Source organism: Hemicordylus capensis, chromosome 2, assembly GCF_027244095.1.
Source record: "Hemicordylus capensis ecotype Gifberg chromosome 2, rHemCap1.1.pri, whole genome shotgun sequence".
NCBI lineage: Eukaryota > Metazoa > Chordata > Lepidosauria > Squamata > Cordylidae > Hemicordylus > Hemicordylus capensis.
In genome coordinates this window covers 221,155,103-221,177,203 of record NC_069658.1, presented here as the reverse complement: position 1 = coordinate 221,177,203, position 22,101 = coordinate 221,155,103, and the positions used below count along the sequence as shown (strand labels likewise).

General features: G+C 45.4%; 1 protein-coding gene across 1 annotated transcript in view; it reads left to right on the top strand.

Annotated features, from left to right (window-relative positions):
• The window catches only part of LOC128346133 (radial spoke head protein 3 homolog B-like), a 42,173-nt gene extending 24,304 nt beyond the window's left edge, over positions 1-17,869 (top strand). Inside the window, exons 4-9 of the mRNA XM_053299092.1 lie at positions 2,476-2,621; positions 4,449-4,652; positions 5,660-5,822; positions 7,431-7,517; positions 12,839-13,210; positions 15,824-17,869. Of these exons, the coding sequence (XP_053155067.1) occupies positions 2,476-2,621; positions 4,449-4,652; positions 5,660-5,822; positions 7,431-7,517; positions 12,839-13,191 (953 nt within the window). The 3' untranslated portion in view covers positions 13,192-13,210; positions 15,824-17,869. The remainder of the gene's footprint in view (positions 1-2,475; positions 2,622-4,448; positions 4,653-5,659; positions 5,823-7,430; positions 7,518-12,838; positions 13,211-15,823) is intronic.
• The last annotated feature ends 4,232 nt before the right edge of the window (positions 17,870-22,101 follow it).

Sequence of the window (22,101 nt, the reverse complement as noted above, 5' to 3'; positions counted from 1 at the left end):
CTTCGCCTTTCTTCTTGGCTTTAATTGTAGTATTATTGCCCAAATAAACAGTCTCTTCAGGAATATCAAACAGTTCAGTATAGAAATCTAGATTATGTGAAATATGCACAGACGAACCCGAATCCAAAATAAACTTTTCATCGCTTTGCATCAAATTAACATTAAAGCTTTTGTTGAAATGATTTCCATTCTCCTTTGTCTGATTCTTGGGACAGTTTGCCACCTTGTGGCCAAATTCGTTACATAGAAAACATCTAAAGGCATTAGTCCCGGTTGGCCTCATTTTAGCAGTCTCTCTGCTGGCGGTCATGTGACCTCTCTCTCTGGGCTGAGTTTCTTTGGCGGCAAAGCCAGATCTCTTTGTATGTAAATGTGAGGGCCCCATGCGGTTTCCTCTTGCAGCATTCCCTCCCCACCTTGGGTTTCGGCTGGAATGATCAACTGTTGCTTTAAGAGCAAAGTTACTTGCCAGTTCACTCTCACAGCATGAATTCAAAATTTTTCTCCTGCTTGCTTCTGAGGATAATGTTTCCACAGCCTTTTCAAAGCTTAGATTGGTGTGGGTTTCCAATTGGCCGATTATACTGCTATAGCTGGGGGTGTGTGCTTAAGAACAGAGCTTCCAGCTTCTGACTTTCTGTAAATTGCTCCCCTGCCTCTCTAAATTGAAAAAAGAAATCTTCCAAAAATCCCACAAAAGTAGAAAAACAGTCCCCATCTTTATATTGGAGATCTTGCATTTTCTTTCTTAAATTAAAGGTGTATGCCCACCCTTTCTTCATATGCAAGGAATCTAGCTTGCTTAGCATCTCCTTTGAGGTTCCAAGGTTACATATAGCAAAAAGCAGATTTTTACTCACAGAAGCTGCGACCATCGCTTGAGCTTGAGCATCTCTGCGCAACCATTTCTCTTTGAAAGTTTTCTCAGCAGTTGTGGATCCATGGGGTGGGGGGTCCTCCTCAGTAACATTTTGGAGTCCTTCTGCTTTCAGTGCAATCCTCAATCGAGTCTTCTATTCCAAATAGTTGTCTGCATTCAGCATAGTCAGCCTGAGTTTTCCTTCTAGGTAAGTAGCCATTCTCACCGGCTCTAAAAGGCAGTTGCTGTAGATTAGCAATTCAAAGTGTCCACGCTAGATCTCAATGGATCTCCTGGAACAAACCTAACTCTCTAGTTGCAGCACACGCAGCTCAAAATACTGGACTCCCATAACCTGTTGGAAATTCTCTGTGGTGAGAGAATCCCTTTCTCATTATAGCAGAGTGCAGAGAGGCACAACACAGTGGATTAGTTAAGCATGCGTGTGTGCTGAGAGTAAAGTAACTTGGAGCCAATTCATAGTTTCAAATCAATATAAAAGGCATTTATTAAGGAACTCCATTCTAGATAGGAAAGTGAGGATTTAGGATCTCTAATCTATCTATCTAGCTGGATGCAGATGGATTCTGCATCCTCCCTGCACATATGGTGCAGGGAGAGAGGCTTGCCATGTTGCAAGGTAGGAGGCCAGGTAGGAAGAGAGAGGAAGGAAGTCCCTGAGATTAGCAATCTACACATCAAAGGGATAGCATCAGAGCAGTGGAGAAGTGATGACAAATGTCTTGACCCTCTAGCCCTCTGACTTACTAGTCTGTCCTCCACTGTCTGAGGCAAAGAGACAGCGCAAAGTCCTTTAACTTCCAACAGTCAAGAAGCATGACTTTATTTTGCACAAATAAGTCCACAAACAAACTCTTCAAAATACACAGTAGATTGGTGTGAATCCAATGGATCATTCAGTCTGCACAAGGTGTCTTCTGTTCACAGCAGGCTGTGTTAAACCTGGCACCACGTTTAACACAGCCCTGCTTTGTTAAAAAGCTGTTGACACAGCTTTTAGCTTTTGTATTATTCTTCTCATTGCTTGTGTGGGAAAAATATAAAATCTAAAATCTACTAAGACTACAGCAAGCAGGTGCACTGAGGTGGTTGAGATTAGGCTTATGAATCATGAAGTTCTTGGTTCAAATCATACCTCTGCCACAAGCTCACTAGGTGGCCTTAGTCATGTCATTCTTTTGTTTTCATCCTCATCTTCAGTATTGGGGTAAATGACCTACCTTACAAGGCTGTTGTTAGGAACAACAGCCTTGTATAAGGCTTTTGTGTAATCACAACAGTGTATAAGACTCTTTGAAAAACCCTATTGCTACTTACCAAGAAGGAATTAGACCTCCTTGTGTTTTTAGACCAAATCTGTTTTTCCACTTTATCAGATGAATTCCATTTCAGCTATTTCATGCTTGAATTTTGAAGTTTCTTCAAATAATGGTGACTTTCAGATCAGCAGTAGAGTGTTCCAGGTGACTGAAATTTTCTACTGCTAGTTTCTGAATGTTGTCATTTTTGATACCAGGTTTGTGTTGATTTATTATTTTTTGTGTCATATTTTATGTAACTGTTGCAGCTAACATAGCACCCCAATGCCATTTCAGAGTTATACCTGGAAGAACTCGCCGACCGGATTATCGAGGTAGATGTGGAATGTCAAACGGATGAATTCCTGGACAGACCAGCTACTCCACTCTTCATTCCCGCAAAGACTGGCAGAGATGTAGCCACACAAATATTGGAAGGAGAGGTATGGCAAGTCTTATAAGAGAGGTTCCAAACAGTTGGACTGATTCAGAGATGCCGTACTACTCTTACGCATTTAATAAAAGGCTATTCTTTAGATCAGGGGTTCTCAAATCTGGGTCCCCAGATATTGTTGGATTACGACTCCCATCATCCCCCTTTTGCCCATTGTGGCAGTGGAGGATGGGAGTCATAGTCTAACAACATCTGAGTACCCCCAAGTTTGAGGTCCTCTGCTTTGGGTACATCACAGTGAGAAGGCTAAGCTAGAGTCCTTTCCCCCCGACACATTTAGTCTAATTCAGATGTTATTTGGGTACAAACAGGGCCAGAAGTCCCATCCTTGAGCCCATCACTCACCTCCTCTGCCCACCACTAATGCTTATAGCAGCATTCATCTGAAAAGGTCAATGATAAATCTCCTGATCACAGAAGCGCCCACCATCATGGAAGTAGGCCTCTTTGGACAAACACCACCCATCGCTTCTCGGCCTTTTGGCTGGGAAAGCATTTTCTACTAAAGTCATCTGTTCCCTGCTAAATGAACAAAAGAGGCACCTTTTTAAGGTGGTGATTCTCTTATTTGGCAGAGAGAGAGCAACTGGCCCTAGTCAGAGGGCTATAGGTCACCTCCAGCCTCAGAGGCAGGATGCCTCCGAATACCAGTTGCAGGAGAGTAACAGCAGGAGAGAGGGCATGCCCTCAACTCCTGCCTGTAGGCTCCCAGTGGCATCTGGTGGGCCACTGTGTGAAACAGGATACTGGACTAGATGGGCCTTGGGCCTGATCAAGCAGGGCTCTTCTTATGTTCTTATCCATCCCTAGCACAGCATCCCTCTAGTGGCGGTTGCTGGTGTCTATCTTTTGTTTCTTTTTAAGATTGTGAGCCATTTGGGGACAGGGAACAATTTTATTTATTTATTTATATTTCTCTATGTAAGCTGCTTTGGGAACTTTTGTTGAAAAGCGGTATATACATATTCATTGTGTTTGTGAAAGCTTGAGTGGCACTTGGAGGAAGTGAGTGATGGGGCCAGGTCAGGAACTCTGAGCCTGCTTGAGATGCTGTGCTTGGGTACAGCATCTCTTTTGAGTAATGGCATAATTATGCTCTTATGTCTCTGCAGTGAAACTGCTATCGAATGGGTGTCTCCACATAGGAGCTGCACCCATAAGCATTTCTTCAGCAGCTAAAGCTTCCGAACAGTCTTCAAAGGCAGCCCCACACTGAGCACATTACAGCAGTCTATCCTGAATGTAGCTAATACATGCATGACTCTATCCAGAGCTGGAGAATGTCTATATACCACTTTTTAATTTAATAAGTTCTCAAGGCAGTTTGTATCACAAGGAACCAAAAGATGGCTTCTACACTTCAAATGAATGAATGAATGGAGGCCGCACTAACAGTCACTGGAGGGACGCTGTTCTGAATTGCATAGGAAAAAGTGCTCTTCCCTCTGCTAACAATAAGAGACCCACACTTTGACAAATGCCTCTTGGCCCAGTTATCAGGGATGACTCCCAAACTGTGTGCCACAAGAGAACCTGAAAATGGTTCCCATTCCTAATGGACTTACGATGCCAGCAACAGCCACTGAGAGGGATGCTATGTTGGAATGAGCAGAAATACTTACCCTCCTGTAGCTAAAAATCAAAGGGAAAAAAGTGGGGCGGTGGGAATGTTGCTGCCCAGAATCCCACAAATATCCTCCCAAATCAGCTGCACTGATCAGCCATCTCAGCAGCTGCTTCAGGAGTCAACACCTGATTGATTTGAATTGATGTCGATTCAGGCAATGTCGGATTGGATTTTGGTTTCTTCCCCCAGCTGTTTGATTTCGACATTGAAGTTCGGCCAGTGCTTGAAGTCTTGGTTGGAAAGACCATTGAGCAGGCCTTGCTGGAAGTCATGGAGGAGGAGGAGCTGGCCAACCTGCGGGCACATCAATACGCCTATCAGGAGCTGCGCTTTGCTGAGCTTGCGGAGGTTCAGCGCCTCGAGGAGCAAGAGCGGCGGCATAGAGAGGAAAAGGTATACTCCGGGCTAGCCAACATGAGGCTTTCCATCTGCTGTTGGGCTGTAACTTCCATCATGCCCATCTGCGATGGGGGAGGAGAACTTGTGGTAACAAGCATGAATTCTGCTCTTTGCTAAGAAGGATCTACCCTGCTTTGTGTCTGGATAGCACATAGTTAATCTGTGGAATTCTCTGCCACAAGATGTGGTGACAGCCACTGGCCTGGATGGCTTTAGAAGGGGCTTAGACAAATTCATTGAGGACAAGTCTATCAGTGGCTACTAGTCTGATGTCTATGGGCCACCTCCAGCCTCAGAGGCACGATGCCTATAAATACCAGTTGCAGGGGAGCAATAGCAGGAGAGAGGGCACATCATTGCCTTAGGCTTCCCAGAGGCATCTGGTGGGCCACTGTGTGAAACAGGATGCTGGACTAGATAGGCCTTGGGCCTCATTCAGCTGGGTTCTTTTTATGTTCTTATGGATTGGTGACTACATGTGAGCGCTGTCTGTGTAAGATATTCCATTAAGGGTTGGGGACCATAGCTCAGTGAGAGAGCAACTGCATGCATGCAGAAGGTCCCTGGTTCAATCCCTGGTATGTCCAGATAGGACTGGGAAAGACCCCCATCTGAAACCTTGGAGAAGCTGCTTCCAGTCAGTGTAGAGCAGGGGTACCCAAACTGCTCCTCCAGATATTGCTGAACTACAATTCCCATAACCCCCCACTACAATTTTAATTAATATATGATGAGAGTTATAGTTCAGCAATATCTGGAGGACCACTGGTGTAGACAATATGGACCTAGATGGACCAATGGTCTGATTCCATGTAGGCAGCTTCCTATGTTCCTAATGGCCTTCTGCCATTGTGGCTGGGGATAATGGGAGTTGCAACCCAACAGCATCTGTGGTCCCAAGTTTGGGAAACCCAGTTCTAAGGGAAGCAAAGAAACACAGACTGGTCCTGCACAGACTTTGAACAAAAGTCCTACCTCTGCCCCTTTTTGTTCTTTTCCAGGAGCGTCGTAAGAGGCAACAACTGCTTGCCCTGAAGAAGGAGAAAGAAACCTCCGAGAAAATTGCTGCCCGCGCTTTCGCTGTGCGGTACCTGTCCGACCTAATTCCTTCCGTATTTGGGAGCCTTCGGGACAGCGGCTACTTCTTCGACCCAGTGGAGAGAGGTGTGTGGCTTGCTTTGGTGCACATTCGCATTCAGGAGTGCCATGTTTCTGCAGTATTCTCAAATTCAGACCCCACCTTGGGACCACACTTGAAGAAGAAAAATTGCAAAGTTTAGGGATGTGCATGAATCATGATTCGAACAGCAATTTGCAACACAGCCCGGGCACCTTTAAAAGGGAGGAGAGCAAGTCCATACCTGCTCCTCTGCCTCTCGCTGCAGCTTCATTTTTCACCAGTGTACCCCCCAGTTGCCCTTGCAAAGATCACTGCACATGCACGAAGGCCATGTGTGTGCTGCTGGCATGCGATAGCAGCTGGGGGTGGGGGGCACCAGCGAAACAGGAAGCTGCAGCCAGTAGCAGAGGAGCAGGTATGGCCCTGCTCTCCTCCCTTGCCTGGGCTGGGCTGCAAATTGCTGTTTGAATCGATCTGTACACATCTCTAGCAAAGTTGCACTCACAGGGATTTGTGCTCTTGTGCTCTTGCATTGTAATGCATTTTTGCACCCTTAAAATGGATGAGGCATGCCACGATTGCACAACCACTGAGCAAGTGCAAGCTTGCTTGTAGTACCGCAACTCTATCTATCTACCTATCTATTATTTATTGAATTTATATACCGCCTAGTATAAAAACAAAAACACTAGAATGCAAGCTGCAGATTTAGTGCAAGTAACTAGCACAGCAGCTTCTGTGCTGTTTCCAGGAGAAAAAAACATGTTTTTTTCCTGTTCCAGTGTCCTTCCAGTTGGCCCATTCCTGACTCTTGGCTCCTTGGTAGACCCTCTGGCTCTTGTTTTTCTACCTGGTTTGCCCCTTGGCTTGTTCCTGACTCTTGGCTCTTGTCTAGACCCTCTGGCTCCTAATTGTTTAACTGGCTTGATCCCTGGTGTGTCTCTGGCTCTCTCAGTCTCAGCTTTGGATTTGCACCCCTAGTGGCCACTGCCCGTGGCTCAGCTGCCTGTCAGTGGGTGTTGAGTAAGGATTTGAGAAAGGAGAAAGAGAACAGGGAATGTGGGAGGCAATGGACAGAGATGAGATTCTGATAGAGAGGATGGGTCCCATAACAATGGAACTGAGCATCTCTGGCAGCCAGAGAAATCCAAGGGACCATAGTGCCAAGCCCACTTTAGATCAGGATGCAACCAACTTGTGGATCCCAAACTACCAGTTGAAGACCAGTGCCATGTTGGGTCAGACAAAGAATCTGCCAAGATCCATCTCTGATGATAAACAGTAGTTATGGAGGCAACCTCCCAGAAACAGACCAATGCTCGAGTCTGTCTGTCAGAACTGAGCCAGGAGGAAGCTACTGAAATATAGTATTCTCCAGGCAGAGCTCCGCCCTAACGGCAGGAAGTCTTCATTTACCTTCTTGTTGAGCAAAGCCAATGGGCAGCCTTGCTGGGCAGGGTCACCCCAATAGCTGGGAACCTTCACTGCCCAGGGAAGCACTCCACTATGCAGCAGCTGTGCCTAGATCCAAGGGTTGCTGGTTCTATCCCCTGGTCCGTCCTGGCAGCATTTTATCTATGTCTGTGAAACAATGGGAGGTATTTATCCATGAAGAAAACCACAGTCTCATTTTGCTTTCTCCTGTCATGCAGACATTGAACAAGGATTCATTGAGTGGCTGATGGATGAAGTAGAAGAGAATATGGAGAAGAGGGTGCTAGGAAGAACAATTGCTGACAGTAAGTTGAATTGCATCTTTATGTTCTCCTCTGATCTTTATGCCTCACTTTGAAGTTTAAAAAAACAACAACTGGCAATCCAATTACGCACTTAAAAAACAACACAAAAATGGGATCAGAGAGGCTGGCTATTTTTTAGATGCCAAAAGAAGCAGGGACAGTGTGGCCGGGAGTTGGGGTAGCATAGCAGCTAAAAGGTTGGCTGCATTTGCATGTAACGTGGAACTGCAGGCCCAATGGACCCGTGGTTCTGTTCCCCACCCCACCCTCACTCTCCAGTTCGCATTTGGATGAAACAGAGAACAGACTCTCTTCAGTCAGGGAGACTGCAGAGAGGATGAGGAATGGCCAATCACAGCCAGGGAGAGGGAGGCACTTCCTACCTCAGCACTGGTTGGAGCTACTGCAGCCTCAAGTGCTGCATTCAGACAGCTGGAACTCTGGTTATGACCAGCGAAACTCACTACAAACTGAGGGTTCAAATTGGAGTTTGGGGAGCACAACCCCTGGTAACTTTACAAATCGGACTGGAGTTATATGCATTTGGACGTAACAGTAGGAAAACCTCTGGTCCCTTCAACTCCAGCCCAGCATTATTCAGACTCCCATGGTCCAAATCTAGCTTCTGTGATGGAGTTGCCTTAGGCAATCCCTCTCTGCCTACATCTTCCTCATCTATAATAGGGAAATGATACTGTTCTACTGTACAGGTTTGTTGTAAGGATTACATCAAGATAATACAGGTGAAGCACTTTGTGCACCCCCAAAAAAACTGCTATACAAATGTTTAGCAGTAGGGTGATGGTATTAGTAATGGTAGTAGTAGTAGTAGTAGTGATATTTAAAATACTAAGATGGGGTCACGTTCCCGCTGAGAGATAAAGTTCACAGCTTAGGGGTACTCCAGGACCCAAAGCTGTCCTTGGAGGCCCAAGTGTTGGCAAAGTCCAAGAGTGACTTTCACCAGCTGCAGCTGGTCTGCCAGCTGCCACCCTACTTGGAAAAGTCAGATCTTATCTCAGCCACTCATGCTTTGGTGACATCCAGATTGGACTACTGCAGTGCACACTATGTGGGGCTGTGCTTGAACCGGGATTTACTACTGTAATGCATGCTATGTGGGGCTGCCTTTGTAGGTGGTTCCAAAACTTCAGTTAGTTCAAAATGCAGCAGCCAGATTGGTCTCTGGGGTAACCCGGAGAGCCCATATTAGGCCTGTACTTAAACAGTTGCACTGGTTGCTGATATGTTTCTGGGCAAAATACAAAGTTTTGGTTATTACCTTTAAAGCCCTAAATGGCTTAGGTCCAGCTTACATTAGAGAGCACCTTCTTCTGCATGATCCCCACCACATGTTAAGGTTGTCTGAAGAGGTCTATCTCCAGTTGCCACCAGTACATCTGGTGGCAACTCGGAACTGGGCCTTCTCTGTAGCCTTTCTGGGCTGTGGAATGCACTCCCGGCAGACATTTGTGGTTTGGGATCCTTGTTGGCCTTCAAGAGAGCCCTTAAAACATATTTGTTTGGCCTTTGGATGGGGTGGTGTAAAAATGTGATAGATAGACAGACAGACAGTTCAGAAGCTTCAGCTGGTCTGGAATGTTGCTCATGGGTGCTTATCATGAGTATTATACGCATCCTGCAGGAGCTTCACTGGTTACTACTCTGCTTCTGAGCTAAATTCAAAGTGCTGATCTTGTCCTTTATTGGCTACTAGTCTGAGGGCTATAGGACACCTCCAGCCTCAGAGGCAAGGTGGAACATAGGAAGCTGCCATATACCGGGTCGGACCTTTGGTCTATCTAGCTCAGTATTGTCTTCACAGACTGGCAGCGGCTTCTCCAAGGTTGCAGGCAGGAATCTCTCTCAGCCCTATCTTGGAGAAGTCAGGGAGGGAACTTGGAACCTAGATGCTCTTCCCAGAGCGGCTCCATCCCCTAAGGCAAGCATCCCCAAACTGCGGCCCTCCAGATGTTGCTGAACTACAACTCCCAGCATCCCTAGACACAATTTTTTGTGGCTGGGTATGCTGGAAGTTGTAGTTCAGCAACATCTGGAGGGCCGCAGTTTGGGGATGCCTGCCCTAAGGGAAAGATCTTACAGTGCTCACATGTAGTCTCCCATTCAGATGCAACCAGGGCAGACCCTGCTTAGCTAAGAGGACAAGTCATGCTTGCTACCACAAGACCAGGTGGGTAGTATATAAATATGCTAAATAAATAAATAAGAACAGCCCTGCTGGATCAGGCCCAAGGCCCATCCAGTCCAACATCCTCTTTCACACAGTGGCCCACCAGATGCCTCTGAGAAGCCAACAAGCAAGAGGTGAGGGCATGCCCTCTTTCTTGATGTTCAGTGTTCCCTCTAACAGGGATTCCCAGATGTTGTTGACTACAACTTCCAGAATCCCCAGCTGCAATGGCTTTTGCTTAGGGATTATGGGAGTTGTAGTCAACAACATCTGGGAATCCCTATTAGAGGGAACACTGTTGCTGTTGCTCCCTTGCAAATGGCATTTAGAGGCATCTTTCCTCTGAGGCTTGAGGTGGCCTGTAGCCACCAGACCAGTAGTCATTGATAGACTTGTCCTCCATGAATTTGTCTAAGCCCTTTTTAAAGCCATCTATTTATTTACTTCTATGTAAACCACTTTGGGAACTTTAATTGAAAAGCGGTATAAAAATATTATCTGTCTTTGTATCCAAGCTACTGGCCATCACCACATCCTGTGGCAGAAGATCCCACAGATTCATTATGTGCTGTGTGGAAAAGTACCTCTTTTCATTGGTCCTAAATTTCCTGGCCATGAGAACATAAGAACAACCCAGCGCTGATGGTGTTGGTTCACCTCTTTGAGCGCTGATGGTGTTGGTTCACCTCTTTGAACCCAAACTGCCCCCCTTCCTCCTGCTGGGGAGAATCAATGAAATTCAATGAAATTCACCCCTAGCAGGGGTATTGGCACTGTCAAAGCTTTGTAGCACTTCCCCACATGTTGAGCAGCTAGGTGGACCAGTGGTCTGACTCAGCAGAAGGCAACCATGCAGTTCGGTATCTTAATGGCAGAGCACCTGCTTTAAACACAGAAGGGCCTGGGTTTGATCCCTGGCATATCCAGTTTAAAATGTTGTTGTTGTTGTTTATTTGTTTACACAGTCAGACAGATGTTATTGACTGGTTTGTTTTATCCAGACATCGAGTCCTTCCCAAGGACCTGGGATGACTGAATTATATTATCAACTAGCCGACCCCGCACAGAGCATCTTTTTGCTCTTTGAGGCTGGCGGTTACCTCTTCCCCCCCCCCACTTCTGCCCTAGTCTCCACTTCCAGGCCCAGCCACCTCTCGTCCCCACCGCCACTTCTGCCCCCGCCCCCAGGCCTTGCCTCCACGGCTGGGCTGGGCCCACCGCTGCCTCTGCGGCCAGGCCCGCCGCTGTCACAGCAACCAATACTCCTGCGTGCGCCTCAGCCAATCAGGCCTGTCCGCCACCCAGCCAATCAGCTGGGCGCTGGGATGCACATTCCAAGGCACACCCAGGAGAATTATATATATAGATGTTGTTGCTGTTATTATAGATATCGTTGCAGAATATAGGCTGTTCCCAGTAAAGTTGCTTTTTGTAATTGGCTGATGGTGATTTCTGTGGCCCCTATGGTGCTGAGGTGCTCTTCAAGGTCTTTTGGAACTGCACCCAGGGCACCAAATACCACAGGGATTATTTTGGTCTTCTTCTGCCACAGCCTTTCAATTTCAATTTGTAGATCTTTGTATTTGGTGATTTTTTCTATTTCTTTTTCTTCTATTCGGCTATCACCTGGTATTGCTATGTCGATTATTTTAACTTGTTTTTCTTTCTTCTTGACTACAGTTATATTATTTGGTGTATTGTGTGGCAGATGTTTGTCTGTTTGTAGTCGGAAGTCCCATAATATTTTTGCATCTTCATTTTCTACAACTTTTTCAATTTTATGGTCCTACCCATCTTTGGCTACAGGTAGCTTGTATTTTTTGCAGATGTTCCAGTGTATCATCCCTGCTACCTTGTCATGCCTTTGTTTGTAATCAGTCTGTGCAGTCTTTTTACAACAGCTGATTAGGTGGTCCACTGTTTCATCTGTTTCTTTACAAAGGCGGCACTTGCTGTTTGTTGTGGATTTTTCAACTTTTGCTCTTATTGCATTTGTTCTTAGTGCTTGTTCTTTGCAGCCAGTATTAAATCCTCTTTCTTTCTTCAAGAAAGATTATTATAAAGATTATTCTTATAAGAATTATTTCTTGTTTACACAGTCAGACAGGTGTTATTGACTGGTTTGTTTTATCCAGACATGGAGTCATTATTATTATTATTATTATTATTAATAATAATAATAATTCGATTTCTATACCGCCCTTCCAAAAATGGCTCAGGGCAGTTTACACAGAGAAATAATAAATAAATAAGATGGATCCCTATCCCCAAAGGGCTCACAATCTAAAAGAAACATAAGATTGACACCAGCAACAGTCACTGGAGGTACTGTGCTGGGGGTGGATAGGGCCAGTTACTCTCCCCCTGCTAAATAAAGAGAATCACCACATTAAAAGGTGCCTCTTTGCCAAGCAGCACTGAGAAATACAAAGGTTGTCCTTAGGAGCATAGGAAGCAGCCATATACAGAGTGAGACCATTGCTCCACATAGCTCATTATTGTCTACTCAGACTGGCAGCGGCTTCTCCAAGGTTGCAAGCAGGAGTCTCTCTCAGCTCTGTCTAGAGATGCCAGGGAGGGACTTGAAACCTCCTGCACGCAAGCATGCAGATACTCTTCTCCATTCCCTAAGGGGAATATCTTACAGTGCTCACATATAGTCTCCCATTCATATGCAACTAGAGTGGACCCTGCTTAGCAAAGGGGACAAGTCGTGCTTGCTACCACAAGACCATCTCTCCTCCCTGAAATGCACCCCCTACATTTTGCCTCTAAACACATCCCAGACTAACCAGGGGTGGCCTGAGGCAAGTTGCAAGACGCTGCCTTGCCCCAGTGATCTCGCCTGAGGTGACTGCCTCACTTTGCTTCATAAAAACCACCCCACCCCCCGAATAGCAGTGAGGCTTGCTGAGTGCCTCCAAAAGTGAGTGTGACCCCCTTGAACATTCTCCTCCACAGCGTTCTCTTAGCCTGCAGGGGTTCCTCAATAGACCTGTGTTGTTGGGAAGAGTTGTTCCCCACTGTAGGAAGAAAGTTTGAAGACCACCCTGATTTGGAGAGGTGGGCAGTCACATTTCAGTTTCTTGCAGAATAAGCTTTTAATACAAAGCGCCCGCTCACTTTGCAGGCTTACTTCGCTACGTGGTAGAAAGGAGGCTGGATTCTTTTGAAGCTGGAATGTGGCCAGAGGAACCAGAAGGAGAACCTCCTGCCCAGGAAATAGATCACCCGCTCTCTGCTGAGGAGATGTTGGGTGAAATTGTGGCTCAGCCTGAAAAACCAGATCATCTGGAAACAGAAGGGCAGCTGGAAGCCTCCGATCAGCCTCAAGCCTCTGATCAACGGGAAAGCTCTGATCAGCCTCAAGCCTCCGATCAACCGGAAAGCTCTGATCAGCCTCAAGCCCCTGAACAGCCAGAAGGCCTAGATGAGGGCAAAGCAGGAGAAGAGCCAGAAGCCAAGGAGCCTGAACCCCAGTGATGATGACCACATGAATCAGGTACCAGGAAATAAGTAGATTGGCCCAATCCCAAAGAGAACATGACAAGGTTAATGCCACAGAAGGGTATCAGAGATGGTGTCATTCATAATGTGGTAATGATTGATTAAGGGGAGAGCAGATGGGCTGGAAAATTGTGACATGGGAGGGAGGAGTGTTGGTTGGAATGTGATGGAAATATCAGTCACATTTTGTAATGCACCCCATTGCAAGGGAACAGGGTGGTAGCCAGCATGGTGTAGTGGTTAGAGTGTTGGACTAAGACCTGGGGGACCCAAGTTCAAATTCACCTACCGCCATGAAACTCACTGGGTGACTCTGGACCAGGTTTGCTGTGGGGATAAAGGATAATCGTGTGCACCATTCTGGATTCCTCAGAATAAGAGCCCAGATATAAACAGATACCTTTATATCTATTATATTAGATGTAAAATTAAAGACATAAAATAGTCAAACAAGAGGTATTTCAGGAGAGCTTTTTCTACAGTTCCCAGTCTGTTGGAGGGACACCTGATAAAGCTACCAAAGAGACCCAGGGCCCCCAGAATGCAATTTGAAGCCATTGCTGTAAACCTTTGGATGAATAGCCCTCCGCCATGTGATAAAGGGACTTGTTGGGAGGGCATTGGGATATCTGCAGAAGAAGTCCCAACAGGCGTGCTCTTAGCATATCCCTTTGCTAATAATGTGGACTGGTAAAGTTTCATCTGAGCCAGCCATCTACAGTTCTGTTTTCCACCACTAGGTGTCAGTCGTGTTGTTGGAGTGACATAATTCTGTCACTCTGACTGAATGTGCCTCAGTCCTCTCCCTCTGGCTTCAAAACTAGTACATAGGAACATAAGAAGCTGCCATCTGCTGAGTCAGACCCTTGGTCCATCTAGCTCAGCATTGTCTACAACACTGACTGGCAGTCACTCCCCAAGGGTTCAGACAGCCCTGCCTGGAGAACCGCCATGAGATTTTATTTAATGAAAAGCGGTATAAAAATTTAACAGTAGATCAGTGCTGTTAGGCATCGAACCTAGGACGTTCTGCATGCAAAGCAGATGCTCTACCTCTGATCTGTGGCCACATTCCTGTGTACTCAGATACTTATAACCAGGGATGTGCTGTTTTCTCCTCTGCTAAAAGACCCATCTTATCTTATTATTATTTTTCTATGCAAACCACGTTGAAAAGCAGTATATAAATAATAATTGTACTAAGTAAATAAACTGTTGTCATTCTGCACCAACAAACCTGTAGTTATTTCAGTAGGGTAAACTATGAGATTAAACAAGATGTATCTGTTCAGTCTCTGACCACATCTCCAACTAGGTCTAGGGAAGACCCCTTTGTTCAAACATTGATGAGCCACTGTGGGTTGGTGTGGGACACTGAGCGAAGTGGACTAGTCCTCTGACTTGGTAGATGGCAGCTTCATATGTTCTCATTGTGGTAGTTCGTATTCTAACGAAGAGGCCAATCTGCAAATTAGGATACCCCAGTTTGAATCTTGCCTTTGTCATGAACTCCCAGGATGGGTCTTAGGAATTTCTCTCTCAGCCCCCTCTCTTCAGTTACATTCTTATAAGGCAGGTATTCTCAAAAGTGGGTCCCCAGATGGTATTGGATTACAAATCATCCCTGAGGCCTATGGCCATTGCAGCTGGGGATTATGGGAATTGTAGTCCAACAACATCTGGGGACCCAAGTTTGACAACTTCTGTTTATGGAAAAGATGATAATAAGGGAAAACTAGATAGGACAAACCTCCTTCAGGAACTGTGTATGCTCCTGATTTTTTATTGCGAGTGAACAGACAACTAGGTAGGAGAAGCAGGGAGGGATCCTGTGCAAGGCAGGAACTGGATAGGACTGCACCATCCTACCCAGCTTATAACAAGGGAGGAGGAAAAGCCATCCTACCCAGCTCCTCTCTTGTAGGTAATCTTCCCTCAGGCATGTGCACAGCTCCCAAAGCTGGGTAGGATGCTTGACGTACCCAGTCTCAATCGTGTGAACTGCCCAGTCTCGGACAGAGGCGTAACTAGGGAAAACGGCGCCCGGGGCAAGCACTGAAATGTCGCCCCCCCACCCTGCCCCCCCAACATACTACATTATACTTAGGTTTTTCCTCACAAGCGCCCGCCGCCACCAAGCCAGGCCACTGACTGGCTGCCAGGCGCCAGCAAAGCAATGGGGGGGGGCGCAGGTGGCACAGAAGGGGCTGCTCGTGGGGAAGGGGGCACCGATGCGCTCCCTTGACTGCTGCAGCGCTGCTGCACTGAGCAGGAAACATTTGTATTAACAAAAAAATAAAAATAATAATAATAAAAATTGGTCATGGCGGCGCCCCCCACGTGACCAGAAAAGATGGCGCCCGGGGCACATGCCCCCCCTGCCCCCCCATAGTTACGCCTCTGGTCTCGGATCATGTGAATTTAAAACATGAAGCACTTCTTACACTCAAAAGCACTATCTAAATCTAAACTATTGGTTATATCATTGGTGGTATTTGCTTTGCTATAAGGCTTGAGATGATTGGAGTTGTAGTTCAACAACAATAACTGGAGAGCCAATTCTGCATTTGTGTGTGTGTGTAAACACAACTTTGCCTTCTCCTTCCAGGCAACCCAAGCTATACAAGAAGATTTCACATCGGCACGTTTGTTAAAATGGAGAATATATTGCATGTAATTATTAGTCGTGGTAGGCAATAAATCAAAAGCTATATTTTTTCAAAATATGTGCTAGGCCTATGCTCTTATTCATCAGACAAACCCGGTGCCAAGAAATTCCTGCTGCCGCTTAGTATGTTGTCATTAGATCTTCTTCTCAGCATCTGCATTATTGTACAGGATGTTGAAGTATCAGTTTAGAGGTGCCTACGATGAAGCAGAATCCCACCGAAGTTAGCAAGAAGTTAAGCAGAAGTTAGCAAGAGTGCTCTTGTGCAACATGGAAGAAATGTGCTTTGCAGTTACACAATAGAGGGCCACTGTAAATGGCCCTCTATTGCACAATTGCACTGCACAATTCTTCCATGTTGTGCAAGAGTGTTCCTGCACAAACGCTTCATTACAAGGCTGAGGGAGCGTTGCACATTACATCAGCCAATGAAATTGGGACTAAACTTTGCTGTCGACTTAATGGAAAATTAGTGGTGGCAAACTTCTGCCCTGTTGTTGGTTTGTTGGTTTTTCAAGCAGTCTTTGCTTTTATGTTTATAGAGTTCATTAAATGCAGTTAATTTGTTTATATTGGCCACAATCTCAAGAAATTTAGTTCTGCCTAAGCCCCACTGAAATTAATAGGACTGCAGATAGTCACTGGCTAATGTCTCATTGATTTGAATGGGGCTTCAGCATGGCTGACTTCTTGTTGATTCGGGCATTTGTGTGTTACCTTCTAGAATTCATTACTATAAAATAATATGTGTTTGTGAAAAAGCTTAGCCTAGTTCACTTTCTGTTCCATTGCATTGTAACTCTGATTTTATTGTTTTAGCAAACGAAAGCAGTGTTTGTTTTGGTTTGTTCCGTAGTTGCCTCCTTGCTGGTAGAAAACGAATCACTGAATGGCCAATACGATGGTTGCTGTTCCGTTGCCACTCCCCTAATCTAATATGTCTCTCTTTTTGAAAAGTACAGTTTGTTTTTGCTTCTTAGGAGGCTGCCTATTGGCAAGGGAACATATTCTCTTGTTTTGCAGAATCCTCTGCAAATTTCAATGTAAGCCAGACATTGCATATCTGCTTTCCCCAAGATGGTGGAAGATGCTGTGCTGGTATTCCAAACGATACATACATAGAAAAGGTACACCTAGGACTGTGATTTCAGCTCTTTTTAATGGATGCCTGCCTGTAGCATAACAGTAGACTGAACATTGGTATAAGCTATACAGCCACTGGTCAGCTACTCCAACGTTTCCACCTTGTCCTTTTGGACAAGTCTTGCCTGAGATGGGTCACTGATACCTCATCACTTCACTATGGGGTGCTTTCTCCCCATCACTTGTGTACCCCCTTCCTGCCATTGCCTGCTCTTCCTGGTGCACAAAATGTCTTTGATTAGGGCTTCTGAACCTTGGCTTCCCAGATACTGTTGGACTACAAGTCTTGGAACCCAAGGTTAAGCAGCTCTGCCCTAAACAGATGGCAGTGCAGCCTCCTCCCCTCTCAGGTACCCAGGTAAGGGAAGCTTCATTCCCCAACAGATGGAGTAGCCAGCCATTAGAAAGTACCCATTGTTCCATTTGCTGCTAGTTTACAGCCGTGGATACATTAAAAAGACCTTTGAACTCACAGGCTATTTAAGTTTGATGCAATTAATGTTTGATGGTCTGCTTATATTTTCCACTTGGAGCTAAGCTGCATGTTGAGAGCAAGCATACGGCACAGTCCCCTAGAAACCATACCTCTTCAGAAAATGTGTGCAAATCCATGTTAGAAATGCTCTTGCGTGCTCTCTCTCTCTCTCTCACCTGATAGAGCATTTCAACATGTGATTTCCCCCGTTCCTAAATATTGAAGCGGTCCATTCCCAGGAGGACTCCTCTATATGCTTCTTCTGAGCGCATAGGTCATCTGTTGTTATGGAATCCAATGTTAAAATTGTTTTATCTCTAACAAAATCAATTTTGTGTGTACCAATAATAAAGCGGATACCACAAAAATGCATTGTAACATATTGCTTCAAATGGTGGGAGACGGGGACACAGATCTTACCATCATACCAAGGCTGGTGCCAGGTTAAAGGAAGCCCACAATGGTACATTGTGGTACATACCTAGTTTATTGCCCTTTTTGGGGAGACATGACAATTGGAACATGTCATTCACATGTGTTAGCCTTGGTTGTACAACCTCAGTCCTAGGGAGGGTTGATTGTTCTAGCTACAGTTTACAACATACAACAATGTACAACAGATAATCTACACTATAAGCTCATGATAATGTATACAGAACTGTTTATTTCTAGTGCTTTGCAGGATTTCGGAAGCAGAAAGCAATTACAAAGGAAAATGTAAGAGAGCTCCGGCTATAAAGCGGTATATAAATGTAAGTGCTATTGCTATTGCTATTGCTAAAATGGACTGTAAAGGTGCTTGCAGTTTGACTCTGGAGGCGGGAAGGAGGATAAGGTTTATGAACATAGGAAGCTGCCTTATATCAAGTCAGACCCTTGGTCCATCTAGCTCAGTATTGTCTACACAGACTAGCAGCAGCTTCTCCAAGGCTGAGGCAGGAGTCTCTCTCAGCCCTATCTTGAAGACGCCAGGGAGGGCACGTGGAACCTTCTCATGCAAACATGCAGATGCTCTTCCCAGAGCGGTCCCATTCCCAAAAGGGAATATCTAACAGTGCTCATATGTAGTCTCCTACTCAAATGCAAACCAGAGCAGACTCTGCTTAGATAGGGGACAATTCATGCTGGCTACTACAAGACCAGCTCTCCTCCCATGTGGACAAATGTGGGTGAACACCAGAACTCAGCTGCTATGCAGTTACTTTCCATGCAGAAGAACCGAGGGTGATTCAGTGCCTGGCATCACTCCTTGAAAGGATCTGGGCCATCGGAGCTTAGAAGCAGACCTCCGTTTGTAGAACCCAGAGAGTCACTTTTTTGCGGTAGTAAGCATGAATTGTCCCCTGTGCTGAGCAGGATCCACCTTGGTTTGCATTTGGATGGGTGACTACATGTGAGCTTGGTAAGATATCCCCCGTAGGGGATGGGCCATAACTCAGTGGAAGAGCATCTGCATGCTTGCATGCACAAGGTCCCAGGTTCATTCCTTGGCATCTCCAGGTAGGGCAGGAAGAGACTTCTGAAACCTTAGAGATGCACTGCCCATCAGTGTATTGTCTGACACCACTGTAGACAGTACTGAACTACATATGGATCAGTGGTTTGGATTGGTATAAGGCAGCTTCCTATGTTCCAACAGTGGCCGGAAAAGATTTGGCTCAACTGGATTGATTGATTGATAGATCGATCGATTGACCGAATGAAGGAATTTATATATCAGCTAATATCAAAATATCTGGGCGGTGTACAGAATTAAAACGTAATAGAAAATATAAAACATTTACAATTCATAAAAAGATAAAAATCATGATTAAAACACATTACGATTTTAAAAACTTTAGCATCAAGAGATGCAAAAAAACTGCTTTTATTGGATACCACTCTAATCTGTAGACTCTTCAGAGACCAAAAGATAGAACTAGATCTATCTAGAAGGAGCAATAGTGGCTGAGTTCTACTTTGGTTCAGGACCAGGTTCCACGTATCAGCGGGGTGCTTTATTGACAACTGTTTCCAGTATCCGTGGATACTAATGAGTTAAAACCCACATATCAATGGTTCCCAGAGGGCCGGAAATGACCCCAGAGGCCGCCATTTTGTCTCGAGGGAGATAGGAGGAGTCTTTTTGTAGCTGATTTCTGGGGGGAGGGGAAACAAACTTTCCCCATGAGTTTTCAGGATTTGGGGGGCATTCCTTCCTTTGGGGAGCATTTTTAGGCACATGGGGGACCCACAGAGCACACCACAGTATGTCCTGGCCCATTTGGGGGCTGTTTTGGTGATTTAATTTCCCCCCCTCCACCCTGGAACCTAAGCCCCCTTTCCCCATAAACCTAATGCCTCGTTATTCATGGTTCCATTACTCGCGGTAGTAGGTGAGGAACAGAACCCACGCGAATAACGAGGTTGTCTTGTAAATCAGACCTTCAAAATATGGGAGGAAGTGTGGATGAAAACAATTTTGGAAGCTTCCCTAGAAATAATTTTTAATAAATAATTATTTGTTTGTTATTTCTCTTTGTAAACCGCCCTGAGCCATTTTTGGAAGGGCGGTATAGAAATCAGATTATTATTATTATTAATTATTATTATTATTATTATTATTATTTGAATGTGACACACCCACTAGTCTCCCTGCCCTCACCCTTGTTTATATAATAGAATAAGAATGGACCTTGGAGTTCTTATAGTCCAGCCCCTGCTCAGTGCAGGAAATGCTACAGCATCTCTGACAGGTGGCTGTTCAGACCCAGCTTGAAAACCTCCAGCAAAGAGAACCCAACTTCTTCATGAGGCAGACTGTTCCACTGTCCAACAGCTCTTATAATTTAGAATTCCCTAACATCTACCTTAAATCTGCTTCCTTGTAATTTCAAGGCATTGGTTCCAGTTCTCAGAAGCAGCAGGAAACAAGTCCACTCCCCCTGTGTGACAGTCCTTCAGGTATTTAAAGATGGCTATCTTGTCTCCCCTTAGTCTTCTCTTTTCCAGGCTAAACATACTCAGCTCCTTCAACTGTTCAACTCAGTATTTAATCCAAGCAAAGACTCAGTGCTCTGTGATACGTATTGCAGAAATGGGCTGATTACAGTTATGTAACTCAGGGTACCTTAACATTCTTGCTGTCTGCCATGACCAGCTAGATCTTTTGAATATTTGCACTGGGACAAAATGCCATTATATCCAGGCCAATGAAACATCTCCAGTCAGTGTTTGAAAATCCCCAGTCGGTATTTGAGAAGCCCTCGCCCCCTTCCTGTGGGCTTCTTGGAGGCATCTGGTGGGCCACTGTGTGGAACAGGATACTGAACTAGATGGGCCCTGAGCCTGATCCAGCAGGGCTGTTCTTATGTAAAGTAAAACCACATGAGTTTTCCCCACTTCTAAACAAGCTTTAAACCTTCTCTTGCAGAACAATCAAGATAACAGTGGCCTGCACTGTACCTATCATGGGCCAAATGACCCTAATTTTATGGGCAATTCTATGGGTGAATGCTTTTTGTTTGGGGTGGGTGAGTCTTCTGGCATTTCTGCCAAAGAAAGCATTTCCTCCAAAGTTTGCATTTTGAAATCATATTGTGTGTTGCAGGGATCTTTTAAAAACATCAGTGGCTTAAATACAACACAGCATGTGTGCGCACACAGCTGCACTACTGTTCTGTTACACAACTGCAACAATTGCACAAAATGCATTATTTCCAAGGGGATCACTCCTGGGTAAATGCATTCCACACACTATGCTTGCAGTTGTGCAAGAGCGCAGTTGCACAACTATTTGCATACAACATCCCAGCGTACTCTGTGAGCCAGTTACTTTGGAACCAGTAGGTGACAATACTAAAGAAACATAGAATGTTAATATGTAGTTTACTGGCAGCTGCAAAGATCATAATCACACAGAAATGAAAGAATCCTGAGAAGATTACGTGTTAGGAATAGATTGAGAAAGTTTGGTTTGTAGCTCAGATGTTGAAAATTTATGAACTGAGAAGGTTAAGAGATGAAAAGAAGTTAAGATCTAGGTTTCGTGTGCAATAGAAACCATGGCCACCTTCGGACATAATGCCAAACTGCATGGGGAACTTACCTCCAGTTCGTCCCCTGTGATGTCCAAATCATCGGACCCACAGTTCGAGACCGAACCACAGTTCCGATTTTGCCCCCAAACCTGGGAATGAACCCTTGATTTGTAGTGAGTTCCACTCACCCAACCGAGGGTCCATTCCATCTTCCGTTATGCCTGGATTGGAATTTCACCCCAAACCGGAGGCAAGGGAGGAATCTCCTCCTGCAAGCTGCTAGCCCATTGTTTGGTGTGGGCTGTCCTTCCAGGGTTGGACTAAGCCCATGCAGCCAGTCCCGCCCCCTTTGCCAGCTCCCAAACTTCAGATTGTGAACATCTGGGAGTGCTGGGGGGTGGGGTGGGAGCACCGGGGGCGGGGTGGGGTGGGGGGTGGAGGCAAACCATGGACCCGTGGGTTGCCGTTATGTTTAAAAAGGGGCCCATTTGTTCAGTGTTGAAAGCAGAATTACAATGTTGAAATAGATATATATCAAAGTTTGTCTACTCTTTAAGTTTATATTATACAAGTATTTTTCA